A 13,157-nucleotide genomic window follows, 5' to 3' on the forward strand; every position below is an offset into this window, starting at 1 on the left:
ATATCAGCGTTACAGGTAGAGAATACAGCGTGCTGTGTGGTGTTACAGGTAGAGAATACAGCGTGCTGTGTGGTGTTACAGGTAGAGAATACAGCGTGCTGTGTGCTGTTACAGGTAGAGAATATAGCGTGCTGTGTGCTGTTACAGGTAGAGAATACAGCGCGCTGTGTGGTGTTACAGGTAGAGAATACAGCGTGCTGTGTGGTGTTACAGGTAGAGAATACAGCGTGCTGTGTGGTGTTACAGGTAGAGAATACAGCGTGCTGTGTGCTGTTACAGGTAGAGAATAGTGTGTGCTGTGTGGTGTTACAGGTAGAGAAGACAGCGTGCTGTGTGGTGTTACAGGTAGAGAATACAGTGTGCTGTGTGCTGTTACAGGTAGAGAATACAGCGTGCTGTGTGCTGTTACAGGTAGAGAATACAGCGTGCTGTGTGCTGTTACAGGTAGAGAATACAGCGTGCTGTGTGCTGTTACAGGTAGAGAATACAGCGTGCTGTGTGCTGTTACAGGTAGAGAATACAGTGTGGTGTTGCAGGTAGAGAATACAGCATGCTTTGTGGTGTTACAGGTAGAGAATACAAAATGGATTTTTGGTAGTTTCAAAAATGGGATAGGTAAGTAATGCTTTATGCTTCTGCAGAAGTTTCATTTTTTTTTAACCTCTACCTGGAGTTCCCCTTTAAATACAGAGAAATGGTCATAGAAAAGAGTATATAAATTTTCAAAATCCAATCATGGCCAAAAGTTTTGAGAATTATACAAATATAAATTTTTTTTACAAAGTCTACTGCTTCAGTTTTTAAAATGGCAATTTGCATATACTCCAGAATGTTATAACTTGCAAAGTCAATATTGGAATAGAAAATGAACTTTATCCCCCAAAACATATTTCAACATAATTGAAGCCCTGCCTTAAAAGGACCAGCTAACATCGTTTCAGTGATTGCTCCATTAACACAGGTGTGGGTGTTGATGAGGACAGGGCTGGAGATTAATCTGTCATGATTAAGTAAGAATGACACCTCTGGACACTTTAAAAGGAGGCTGGTGCTTGGCATCATTGTTTCTCTTCTGTTATCGCTAAAGAAACACGTGCACTCATCATTGCACTGCACAAAAATGGCACCTCAGGCAACAATCTATCGCACCATTAAGAACTTCAAGGAGAGAGGTTCCATTGTTGCCAAAAAGGCTCCAGGGTGCCCAAGAAAGACCAGCAAGCGTCAGGACCGTCTCTTAAAAGTGTTTTATCGGCTGGATGAAACTGTTGGAGCAAGGCCTGGTCTTAAGGAGGGCAGCAAAGAAGCCACTTTTCTCCAGAAAAACATTAGGGACAGACTGATATTCTGCAAAAGGTACAGGGAGTGGACTGCTGAGGACTGGGGTAAAGTAATTTTCTCTGATGAATCCCCTTTCCGATTGTTTGGGACATCTGGAAAACAGCTTATTCGGAAAAGACGAGGTGAGCGCTACAACCAGTCTTGTCTCATACCAACTGTAAAGCATCCTGAAACCATTCATGTGTGGGGTTGCTTCTCAGCCAAGGGAATCGGCTCTCTCACAGTCTTGCCTAAAAACACAGCCATGAATAAAGAATGGTACCAGAATGTCCTCCAAGAGCAACTTCTCCCAACCGTCCAAGAGCAGTTTGGCAATTAACAATTCCTTTTCCAGCATGATGGAGCACCTTGCCATAAAGCTAAGGTGATAACTAAATGCCTCGGGGAACAAAACAGAGATTTTGGGTCCATGGCCTGGAAACTCCCCAGATCTTAATCCCATTGAGAACTTGTGGTCAATCATCAAGAGACGGGTGGACAAATAAAAACCAACAAATTCTGACAAAATGCAAGCATTGATTGTGCAAGAATGGACTGATATCAGTCAGGATTTGGTCCAGAAGTTGATTGAGAGGATGCCAGGGAGAATTGCTGAGGTCCTGAAGGAGACATCTGACAAACACACATAAAAACCAGAGGGCAGCAAATCATGTGAAAATATAATATTTGTGTCATTCTCAAAACTTAGAATAATCAGGCATTTCAAACTCAAGTCCTCCAGCTGTTGCAAAACTACTAATTCCATCATGCTTTGGCTGGGCAGGCATGATGGGAATTGTAGTTTTGTAACAGCTGGAGGGCCTGAGCTTGACACGTGTGTTATATATCATAGTGTGCGGAATTATAAAATCACAATATTTCATGTACGGTGAACGGCGTCAACGAAAAGAGCGGAAAAAAATACCAGAATTGCTGTTTTTTTTTTTATATTATATATCAGAAAATCATTAATATAAAGTGGTCAAAATTTTTCTTCTACACCAATAAAAACTAGAGAATGTGGCACAAAAAATGAGCCCCAAACCAGCCCTGTAGGTGGAAAAATGGCTCTTAGAAGGTGACACTGCTTCATTGTGACCTGAACATCTGTGCATCAATAACCTTGTTCATGAAGGGGTTAATGAGCTTGTAGAATCTCCATTTTTGCAGATGATACTAAACTGGGTAAAGTAATCACCACAGAGAAGGATATTATGTAGGGCTGTGCCATATACTGTGAAAATACCGATACCGCCAGATAAACAACCGCAACTTTTCCCAGGCCCAGCGTCTCCTACGTTCGTACCGCATTTCTTTGATGTCACTGGCAGTCCTGCTCTCCACCTTGCTGCTCTTCCTGGGCGCGCTGTGTTTTGAGGATGATGACCTAGAGGTATTCAGCAAGGTACAGGGGGCAGGAAGTTACTAAGTTTCCCTAAATCATGGAGTCCGGGCTGTGCAACTACAACTCCCAGCATGCTTCCAGCTGATGTCATTTATGAAACTGAAATAACCGGGTAAGGTATAGAATGCATGGAATTCTGCCATGTCATGATGGGAGTTGTAGTTTAGGATCAGGCTGGAGAATAAAATCTTTGTGCGTCTGCTGACCTCATCTTTGGGGATCCATCATCTGCAGGCAGTGATCACAGTGACAAATCTTCAGCTGTGTGATGACATGCCCAGCGCTCACTGTGTGTGTAAGGGCCCTATTCCACAGTAACGATAATCGGCCCGATTCGGACAATTATCGTTCGGTGAAATAATCAGCCGATGATCGTGTCATCGGCTGATCGTTCATTTAGGGCCAGACCTAAAATCGTTTCCCCACCGCGCATCGCTACGGTTGAATAGCAGTGCGCGGCAGGCGACCGACATTTTGAGAAGACGCAGCAACATCATACATTACCTGCAGGGCTTCTTCTCCGCGCTGTCTTCATCCCCAGGTCCCGCGCGCTCTATCTTCTGAATGGCCGGTCAGCTGACAGAGCGCTCAGCCAATCACAGGCTGGGACCGCCACGGCCTGTGATTGGCTGAGTGTGGCCTGTCAGCTGAACACAAAAAGATTACCTGCCAAAGATCTGAAGCCAAAGCCAGGAATGGATTTGAAAAAGGGAGAAATCTCAGCCTTTTTTTTATGCCCTTATCTCTGTTTAGTCTGTTACTGGCTTTGGCTTCAAACCTTTGGCAGATAATCTGTCAGAATCTTTCTGTGTAAATGGACCCTTACTACGGTTATCAGGGGGTACCCCATAATCAGACGAGTAACTAGGGGGCTAGATAAGAGGAGCGTTGTGTCCCAAGTCCTGCAGGATACAGCATTGTGGGAGGAACGCGGCCTCTGAGCTCTGCACTGTATCAGATGTAATGGGGATCACTATAGTATTCAGGGTGGAGGGGTATGTGATGAGGGTCAGTATAGTGTGCAGGTGGGGAGCATGTGGTGCTGGTGGTATTGGGGTGGGAGAAAGAGTTAATTGTCTGTGTTTTCTTTCAATTATTTTAAAATGATATGGGGGATATTTATCGAAAGGTGTAACACCTACACTGATGTAAACTGCCCACAGTAACCAATCACAGCTCCGTTTTAGCTCTGGTAAAAGGAAAGCTGAGCTGCGATTGGTTGCTGTGGGCAGTTTACATCAGTGTAGGTTTTACACCCTGATAAATGTGAACCATAGAGTCTTTAGAAGCAGCGTCCTAGCTTTAGTGCAACTAAACTAGAAAAAATATTGGTGTGTTATAATTATCTGTACCACGTCTACATGTACAATTAACCGTGATATTGATTTAGGTCATTAACGCTTAGCCCTACTATTATGCCAATATTTCAGCATTTAGTGTGCTACAGCACTTTGTGATTGCTTCTGTAATTTTTTTTTCCCCTGCACTTACTACTGCATCAAGGCCTTACTTCCTAGATAAAATGGTGATATCACGACTAGAGATGATCAAACATCGGGAATTTTCAGGTTCGAACTCGAACCTTAGTCATTTGATTCCCAATGCATTCCAGTTCCGTGGGGAAGATGGAGCCAGCCAGAGTACCGCCTGGAAAACAGGGATACAGTCTAGGTAATAGGCTGTATCCCTGTTTTCCAGGCGGTACTTTTTTTTTTTTTTTTTTAAACATATTTTATTAAAGATTTTCAACATAAGATAAGGGATACATACAAAGAAAGAAAAATGGTTTTCACCTGGCATTGAGTACAGCTCTAACACCGTCACATGCTGGTTCGTAAACGGGATGTATATCCATCTGGTAACAGTTGCAACATACTTTTGTCCGATATGTCTTCGACCGTTCTCGGCAAATAACAGGAGATATTTGTGAGTAGTATAGGTTCATAGTAATTCTATGTGGAGCAGTTAGCCAGGGAAAGAGAGCTTTGGCTATGCTCATCCGTGCCCGCAACAAGCGAGCATGTCCAGGACAAGAACATGCATAAAAACATACTAATCTAACCGAAACCTAAAACCATGGTCCAAACCAGGCGGTAGTTAGGCTGGCTCCACCTTCCCCATGGAACGGGAAGGCATCGGGAATTAAATGACGAAGGTTCGAGTTCGATCGAACCTGACAATTCCCAACAAACTCGAACCTTCGTCATTTGATTCCCAATGCCTTCCCCTTCCATGGGGAAGGTGGAGCCAGCCTAAGTACCGCCTGGAAAACAGGGATACAGCCTTTTTATTCCCATGTTTAACCCCTTCATGACCAAAGGTCACTGATGCATGGATGTCCAGGTCACACTAAAGCAGTGTTTCTCCTCGCCTTCTATTTTTCCACCTACAAGGCTAGTTGGGGGCTTATTTTGTGTGCCATGAGACTGACAGGTCAGACAATGAACTATCAGGAGATCAGTCTGAACACTCAGACCCTAAAAGATAAACACTTTTGACATGTCGAAAGTTAAGACACAATGGAAATCAATGTTTTCTTGATAAAGAACAAATTAAAAAAAAAGGCATGTTTTAGCTTTTAGCAATTTATTTCAAAAATGAATGTTCCATAAATCCCAGCGTGGAAGAGCACATCTTCTAAAGTAGTTACTTATTAAAATTTAACTAAAGAAATCTGTACAAAATGGTATTGTTTGTCCATAGGAGCGCTTTTCTCCTATCATCGTCTTGGTCCTCCCCTTCCTCTGCCACGGCCTCTTCCTCGGCCACGACCTCTCCCACGGCCACGACCAGCAACTGTTTTAAAAAGAAAGTAAAAAGTGAGTTTGGAATGTCTTCCACAGAGTAGGGAGAACATATCATGGTAAGTAAACAAGACTGCCAGATGGACTGGAACACTAGACCAGGCAAGGCGCTGTGAAAGAATATGCTTATCATATTCTCAAAAAACATTGGTTATTTTAGAGCAAAAAGTGTCCAGAAGGTGGTTAATCGGTATATACTGGTTAATACAAAATAGGTCGAGACACATTAACTTTCACAATAAATTAAGAGTTCCTGTTTTACATAAGCTCCAAGCATAATGTATGTCATCTCTTTCCTGCATAGTCTAACAGAAAAGTAGTTGGCTTGTAAAAGAGCCACTCAGACTAATTTATGTCAACTATATTATAAAACTACAAAGAGTAGTGTAGGCAAAGTCAGAATCCCCATTAGTCCATTAAGGGTCTATTAAAGGGGAACTCCGGATAAGAAAAACTAGTTTTCCATTAAAAGTTATATAGATGTGTCTATACAATGTATTACCATATCTGTGCGGTTCTGCCACACGGGCAGCTGATAGATTCACATTGTCTCCTGCTCCTTCTGCTATCCCCCCTTAGGAGACAAATATTCCATGCCTCTGCCTCACATTGTGTGTTTGCTGAGAACAGGCTGGTGATGCAGACAGGGGGCAGGGCGTGATCTCACAGGAGGCTTGGCTGGATCCTCCAATCCCCTGAGTAATCCACCATCTCTGAATGGCCAGAAGCAGGGGCAGCACTAATTTTACTGATTGTGATAGGTGGGGGACTATGATGATCAGCTGAGGGAAAGCATTGCATTCTGGGAACTGCTCAACCAGGACAAACAATACAGAACAAAAATGCCCCAAACAAATAGATTTTTGGTAGTTTCAAAACTGGGATAGACAGGTAAGTAATGCTATATGCTTAAAAAGATGTTTTCAGGGCACGTCAAAAGCTTTGGGTATTAGGAATACGTCTCTGTTTCTACTTATATAGCTTGGGTGAAGTCCTGGAAATAGGGGTAAGATGTCCAGATTATGGAGGATGTTAGTCATCAGCAGAGGGACAGGCAGTGTGGTACACAGCAATAAAGGGGGAGATGTAGGGTGGTGTAGCACTGTAGAGAGATTTAGGGGTAAGGCGCGTGGTTGTGTTAGTACACAAGCTTTCAAATAATATCGGAGCAGGGAGCCCAGGACAGATCCCTGAGGAACCCCAACAGCAAAGAAAAAGAGGAGGTGGAACTGGCAAATTATATGCTAGAAAAGTGCTTAGTGATGGGAGGAAAACCAGGAGCCCTTAAAGGGGAACCCCAGCGAATTTTTCTTTGATCAGCTGGCACCAAAAAGTTATATAGACTTATAAGTGATTTTGATTTTAAAAAATTTTAAGTCTCCCAGTACTTTATTAGCTGCTGTATGCACATTTTTAGTTTGAAATGGTGCTCTCCGCTGCCACCTCTGTCCACTGTCCAGATCAGTAGCAAATCCTTTTAGAAAACCTGTTTTTATATTGACAGAGGTGGCAGCAGAGAGCAAAATTTCAAACCGAAATGCTGCATACAGCAGCTGATAAAACACTGAAAGATCTACATAACTTCCTGCAACCAGTTGATTTGAGCCAAACTAATTTTTCACCGGAGAACCCATTTACACCGGTGTAACTGTCATAGAACATTAAAAATCAAGAGTACAAGCAAATATAAGAAGGCAAAAGAACCTGTTTCCCACCTCTCTCCTCACTTCTTATCTGTTTATCATCAAGAAAAAGCAGTCAACATTCACAGAGAAGCAAAGTGGTTTACACTGCCCTTTATAACCTATGGAAGGGGGAGGTGCCAGGAGGATGAGTGAGCAGGATTTACAAGTTAGACTACTCAATACTGAGTTAGGGCACTTCTTGTATTGCACTGACAAAACCTTCCATACATGGCAGGTTTGGAGGCAAGCCCTTGTGGGGCCAATAATTGGCTAGAGGGGGAAACCTGAAGGTGCCACAGTCTCTACTGACTGCAGCATATACAGGGTTAAACTGTACAGACAGACACGTGGTTCCAGTCACCGATAAATGTTTGCTTTTGAGCCCATCTGATCGCTATGACAAAGCTCACCATGATGTTTATGTATACCCTGGAGTGGGAAACAGCACCACTCTTATCCTGACTATGTCTGGTATTAAAGCTCTGCTCCACCGACGTGAATGGGGCCAAGCTGTAATATTGCACACAGCATAAGGACAAGTGTGGTGCTGTTCAAAAATAAAACTATGTATCCTGCAAAACGTTTTAAGAAGAGACCTGCTGAAAGATGCCGTTGGAAAAAAGACAAAACGAAAAAAAAATAAAAAATTTTCATCTCAGCTTGTTATCCATAATCTATAACATAGGGGCATAAGAAGCCAACTGCTGAAGGTTGGGCTGCTAGGAACCCACCATTCCTTTTTCTTTTTGCAGATGCAAAAAAGGAACATTTTGGAGTTCAGCACTAAGAAAAATTTGCCAACTACACAGGCATGCTGGATGCTCCATTGTGAGAGTGAATGCATGTCCGTTCTGAGAATCGATGGTGGTTCCAGTGGTTGCAGAGACACACCCATTTAAAGGAGAAGTCCGGCGGCATGTTACAACCCGGTTTCCCGCTCAGACCAGGAAGCTGTCAGGGGACAGCGGACCCCTGCACTGGAGCTGGTGAGGTACGTGCATGTTATGTTCAGCCACCTACCCTTTTTTTTTTATTTTGAAAAAAAAAAAAAATAATAATAATTTAGGCCTTAGCCAGACTTCACAGTTACTAATGTATGTGCTTTAAAGAGGAAGTCAAAAATATAATAAAGTTAACAAAATTAAAAGGTCACATGGGGGAGGAGTGTTCGTTTGCTACCAGAGCTTGCTACTAGAGACTATTCACATCTGTCCACATAAACAACTAATTATCATATTTCTCCAACAGAAGGCAAGATACCTTGCAGTGATGCAACATTTGGATTGTTGTATAAGCAATTTAAAATTTCAGGATAGAGCCTTCACGGACAGTCTATAAAAAAAAAAAAAAAAAAAAAAAAAAAAACACCACTTACCAGCTTCTCTCTTTTTAGATTTCACTTTTGGTTCAACATCAACAAGTAAGGTATCAAGCGGCAAGCTGTCTGGCAGAATGAAGTAACGGATGTTGTTCCCTCGAATACTTAATGTTTCCAACTGGACGGGTTCTCTGTTTTTAACAGTCATTTTTACAGCCTTTAGATGTGTATTCATACTCACATCAACACCTAGGACAAATAATAATTATAAACATAAGAACTGGCTCCACTCAATGACAGAATTCACTGCATATTTATTACATGGAATTTCCTTGCAGAAATTACACATCTACAGATGCAGCAAGGTGGATGACATTTTTATGTCCACTATGTGTGGCTGTAAAAGGGTATTCTGGTAATCTGAATAATGATTAAACCCGAGCGTATTTAGTAAATGAAAAAGGGTGTTTGCACCAATGCTTACAAGTCCAGCAATGTTCAGAGTGTTCATTTACAATCAGGCTTTAGAGGGGGCAAATGCAGCTTGGGGAACAAACACACTTTGGGCTTTTTATCCACTAATCTAAAGTTATTTTGGCACTGAAGGGACAGATTGAAATTTAAGTTATCTCCTGATGCAGGGTAAGAAGCCCTATGGTACACTGCCTTACTTTAGTCAACACAAAACTGCTGGCAGGTCCACTTTACCCCTAATGACCTATGAAGTATTTCCATCATAGGGCAGTTTAAACATAGCTGTCATTTTTCAGATATCAATAGGAAGAAAACTGAGTACAGAAAGACAACACGTCTGTTTAATAAAACATACCCCCCACCCTCCCTTAACTTCAGAAGCAGGATTTTTGTGTCCATTATGCTCTATGGAGTAGGGAGGGGTCAAGGGGGATGAGTGAGCACAGAGCATAAAAGGCAGTCCTGCAAAACACTACATCCTGCAATCTTCTCTCACCAATCTCCCAGATAAGTAATGACCTTTTTCCCCTCTGAATCCAGTGTTTCATGTGAATAGTCTCCAAACTGTACAACTGCTCGTCTGCTCTCCCTGCACACTCATCCCCCTCGTCATCTCCCTAGTAGGTTATAATGGACTCAGCAGTCACATAATCATATTGCAGTGAAACCTTGCAGGGATATTAAGATAATCCTTAGACAACACCAGCATTTTTTATTTTTTTTATTTTTTGCTGATAGTTGAACAACCTTTTTAAACGTCCATTTTTGGCTTGATTGGAGGTGCTCATTGACAGCATCTTGTCTTTAGGGGGTACTTTGTTTCAAAAGGTTGAGAAACACTGTTCAAGGCTCTGGTCCTCCCCTAAATCAGATTCTGCTGGCCTTTTTAGTTGAAGGATATCTGTCATCTGTAATTCATTTGTTCCAAACTGCTGACACCATTATATAGCTGATAGGACAAGGAGATTGTCCTATCTTTCATATATCCAACTGTGCTTCCAGAACATAGAAAAATTATTTTATTATCTGCTACAGATTCAGAGGCTTTTCTTAACTTCTGAATTGCTGCAAATTCAAATGATCCCTGCTTGATTGACAACTGGAGTCCCAAGCAGGGTCAGGTATGGGTGGGGTGAGTAAGGGTGCCTTTACACAGATTTATCTTACAGATTTTTGAAGCCAGGATCAGACTATAAACAGAGAGCAGGTCAAAGGAAAGGCTGAGATTTTCAAATCCATTCCTGGCTTTGGCTTCAAAAATCAGTTAGATAAATCTGTGTAAAGGCACCCTTAGAAATGTGAATTGCAGGGTTCCCTTTGCAAGTGACCCTTTGTTAATGACCCAGCTGTGGGGGGGGAGTGACTGAGCATGCATGTCCATGTTAAACACCAGGTTGAGGATAAAGGTCTCTTACCTTACCTAACAAAAGCTGGTTGTTTTGGGGGTTTCCCATAAAAACGCATATTTGATTTGACCTCATTTTAAATGGGACAGTTTAAAGTGACTGTACCACCAGGCCCAGGCTGAAGCACTGGAGGCGGGCCGACCCACCCTTAGTGGGAAGAAACACCAGCCCCTCCATGACGTGACTCCTTAGAATCAATGGAACCCTATCATAGAGGGGCTAGGGTTTCCTCCCACTACGGTTGGGCCGGCCCGCCTCCAGTGCTTCAGCCTGGGCCTGGTGGTACAGTCACTTTAAAGTGTCCGGTGTGCCAACAGTGCTGCTGTACGCCAGAATTTGTCTTGTTGCGTTCTGCCTTCCCGTTGATGGAAGGAAAAAAGGCCGGATGACAACTTTTGGCATCAGTTGTGTTAATTTTTTTTTTTTTTTTGGGGGGGGGGGGGGGGGGGGGGGGGGACACTGAAAGGAATACAACTGATAAATGTAAACCCAGCTTTGGGCTATGATCACACACACACAGTATTTTTTTCTCAGTATTTTGCAACCAAAACCAGGAGTAGACTAAAAACACAGAAAGGCTACTTTGTAGGTAGGTAGGTCAGGCTGTCCAGGACTCTTAAAGGGGTTGTCCAGGTTTAAAAAACCTGTCATTTAATGGCAAATAGCCCACGTTATTTAAAAACAAAAGCTATTGTTTTAAGATAAATGCAATTATTTGCCATTAAATGAAGACCCTCCACTAAATTTCAACATAGTCTGTGTTTACAGTCCACTCCTGTTTTGTATTGCAAAATACTGAGTAAAATGCCGTGCAAAGATAATGGGTGGGAACATAGCCATAGATCTCCCTCACTCTCCACAGCAGCACGAGCAGCCTGTCTGCTATAGAGCACCTCCTGACTGGAGAGCATTGCCCCCTGTGATTGAGTGCTGAGCAGCGGCCGCTCCACAGATGCTGCACCACTTACCGGTGATGGTGCCGTGCACCTGCGTCCCGTTCTTCAGCTCCACAGTTACCGTCTCATGGCTCAGCTTCATCAAAAACCTGACGGGACAAAAAAAACGGTAACTAACAACCCCACAATACCGCGGCTGGAGAAAGCTGCTGCAGATAGCTCTCAATCTTTGTTCCCGCCACATTCAATCCGCCGCCATCCACCGCCCTTCCATTCTTACCTGACTAACTTCATGGCTGCCCGCAAGGTGCACGCTACAATCGCCCTCACAAGGAACAAAGCAGAAGGATATCTGTGCGACTCCGCAACTTATTTATGACCAAAGATCCGACGCTTGAAACACGACAAATAAACAGTACCGGAAGCCGGTGCCAAACCGGATGTGACGTTGTGTTCATGTTGTGTGGGTGCCAGGGTAAAAAGGACGTAGAGTTGTGTCTCTTGTGTACGATGCGGCCATTTTGTAGTAGACCTAGCACGTTCCTATAGAAAGACAGAATCATTAACCGGAGAAATATAAACTTATTACCAGCTAAGAACCTATTCAAAGAAACGCTATATGGCGTACGTGTTGGCCCGTCTACACACGTACAGAAGCGTTTAAAGTAAAAATTAAAAAAAATGTTAAAAAAAAAATTTGTAAAAATACTGGGTCCCAGTTCTGAGCCCTGCTGCTGTTATAGCCAGAGGAAGCACGTGGCCATGCACTTCAATCTCCGTCTGACTGATAGCAGGAGTCAATGGGCTACAAGTGCATTGTGTGGGCAGAGAGCTGTGCTGTTCTTTTCCTGGATGCTTAATGATTGTATTTGAGCAGCAGTGTAACATGAAGATATCCTGTTTTTCTTTAGTGTGCTATGGCTACAGCAGGCTCTGTGTGTGTGTGTGTGTGTGTGTGTGTGTGTGTGTGTGTATATGTGTATGTGCGCTATGGCTGCAGCAGGCTGTGTGTGTGTGTGTGTATGGTATGGCTGCAGCAGGCTCTGCGTGTGTGTGTATGTGCGCTATGGCTGCAGCAGGCTGTGTGTATGAGTGTGTATGCTATTGCTGCAGGAGGCTCTGTGTGTGTGCTATGGCTGCAGCAGGCTGTGTGTGTATTAGAGAGGCAGAAATTATAGGGGTATTCTGGGCAACAGTGAAAAATCCAGAGGGGAAAGGGGGTGGTGGGATCATAATAACGAAGTCCTATTTACCTTCCCCCGTAGTGCAGCATCACGGCTCATAGTCTCCAGTGGGGTCCCGATCCTGTGATGTCACGGCCCGACTTAGAAATGCGGGGCACAGCTGCAGTCACTTACTGGCTGAGCAGGTAGTTCCGGTGGGGCCACAATGATTCAGGAGTGCGGACGCTGACAGCTGATAAATCTGAGCCTATGGCTGACCCCTCTATATCACTATGGCTGATTTATATATCACTATAGCTAACCCCTCTATTATGGCTGAGCTCTATATCACTATGTCTGACTTCTATATCACTAAGGCTAATCCCGCTATATCACTATGGCAGACCTCTAAATTACAGGTATCCGGCATTATTAGCAATTTTTCTTTGTGCATTGTGAATATTTAGTTAAAAACATAAAGATTGTCAGCAGAAAAAGACCACCTGCTTCATCTAGTCTAGTTCTGAGTTGTTCAGGATATGGAGTCTGGAGACTGGCTGCATCCACTGCGCGCGCGCACACGCACACACGCACACAGACGCACGCACACACACACACATCTTTATATCTTTTTATCTGTGCCTTATTCCCCCAGAAGTTGCCCCAGGATCATGGATGACATTAGG

General features: G+C 43.3%; 1 protein-coding gene across 1 annotated transcript; it reads right to left on the reverse strand.

Annotated features, from left to right (window-relative positions):
* Positions 1–5,294: 5,294 nt before the first annotated feature.
* SNRPD1 (small nuclear ribonucleoprotein D1 polypeptide) lies at positions 5,295–11,757 on the reverse strand. Its single transcript, XM_069960373.1, has 4 exons — positions 11,589–11,757; positions 11,381–11,457; positions 8,590–8,781; positions 5,295–5,521 (listed from the first exon to the last, which is right to left on the reverse strand). Exons 1-4 carry the CDS (start codon positions 11,600–11,602, stop codon positions 5,445–5,447), a joined length of 360 nt encoding a protein of 119 aa, XP_069816474.1. The 5' UTR covers positions 11,603–11,757; the 3' UTR covers positions 5,295–5,444.
* Positions 11,758–13,157: the final 1,400 nt, after the last annotated feature.

Source organism: Dendropsophus ebraccatus, chromosome 2 (genome assembly GCF_027789765.1).
Source record: "Dendropsophus ebraccatus isolate aDenEbr1 chromosome 2, aDenEbr1.pat, whole genome shotgun sequence".
Classification (NCBI taxonomy): domain Eukaryota; kingdom Metazoa; phylum Chordata; class Amphibia; order Anura; family Hylidae; genus Dendropsophus; species Dendropsophus ebraccatus.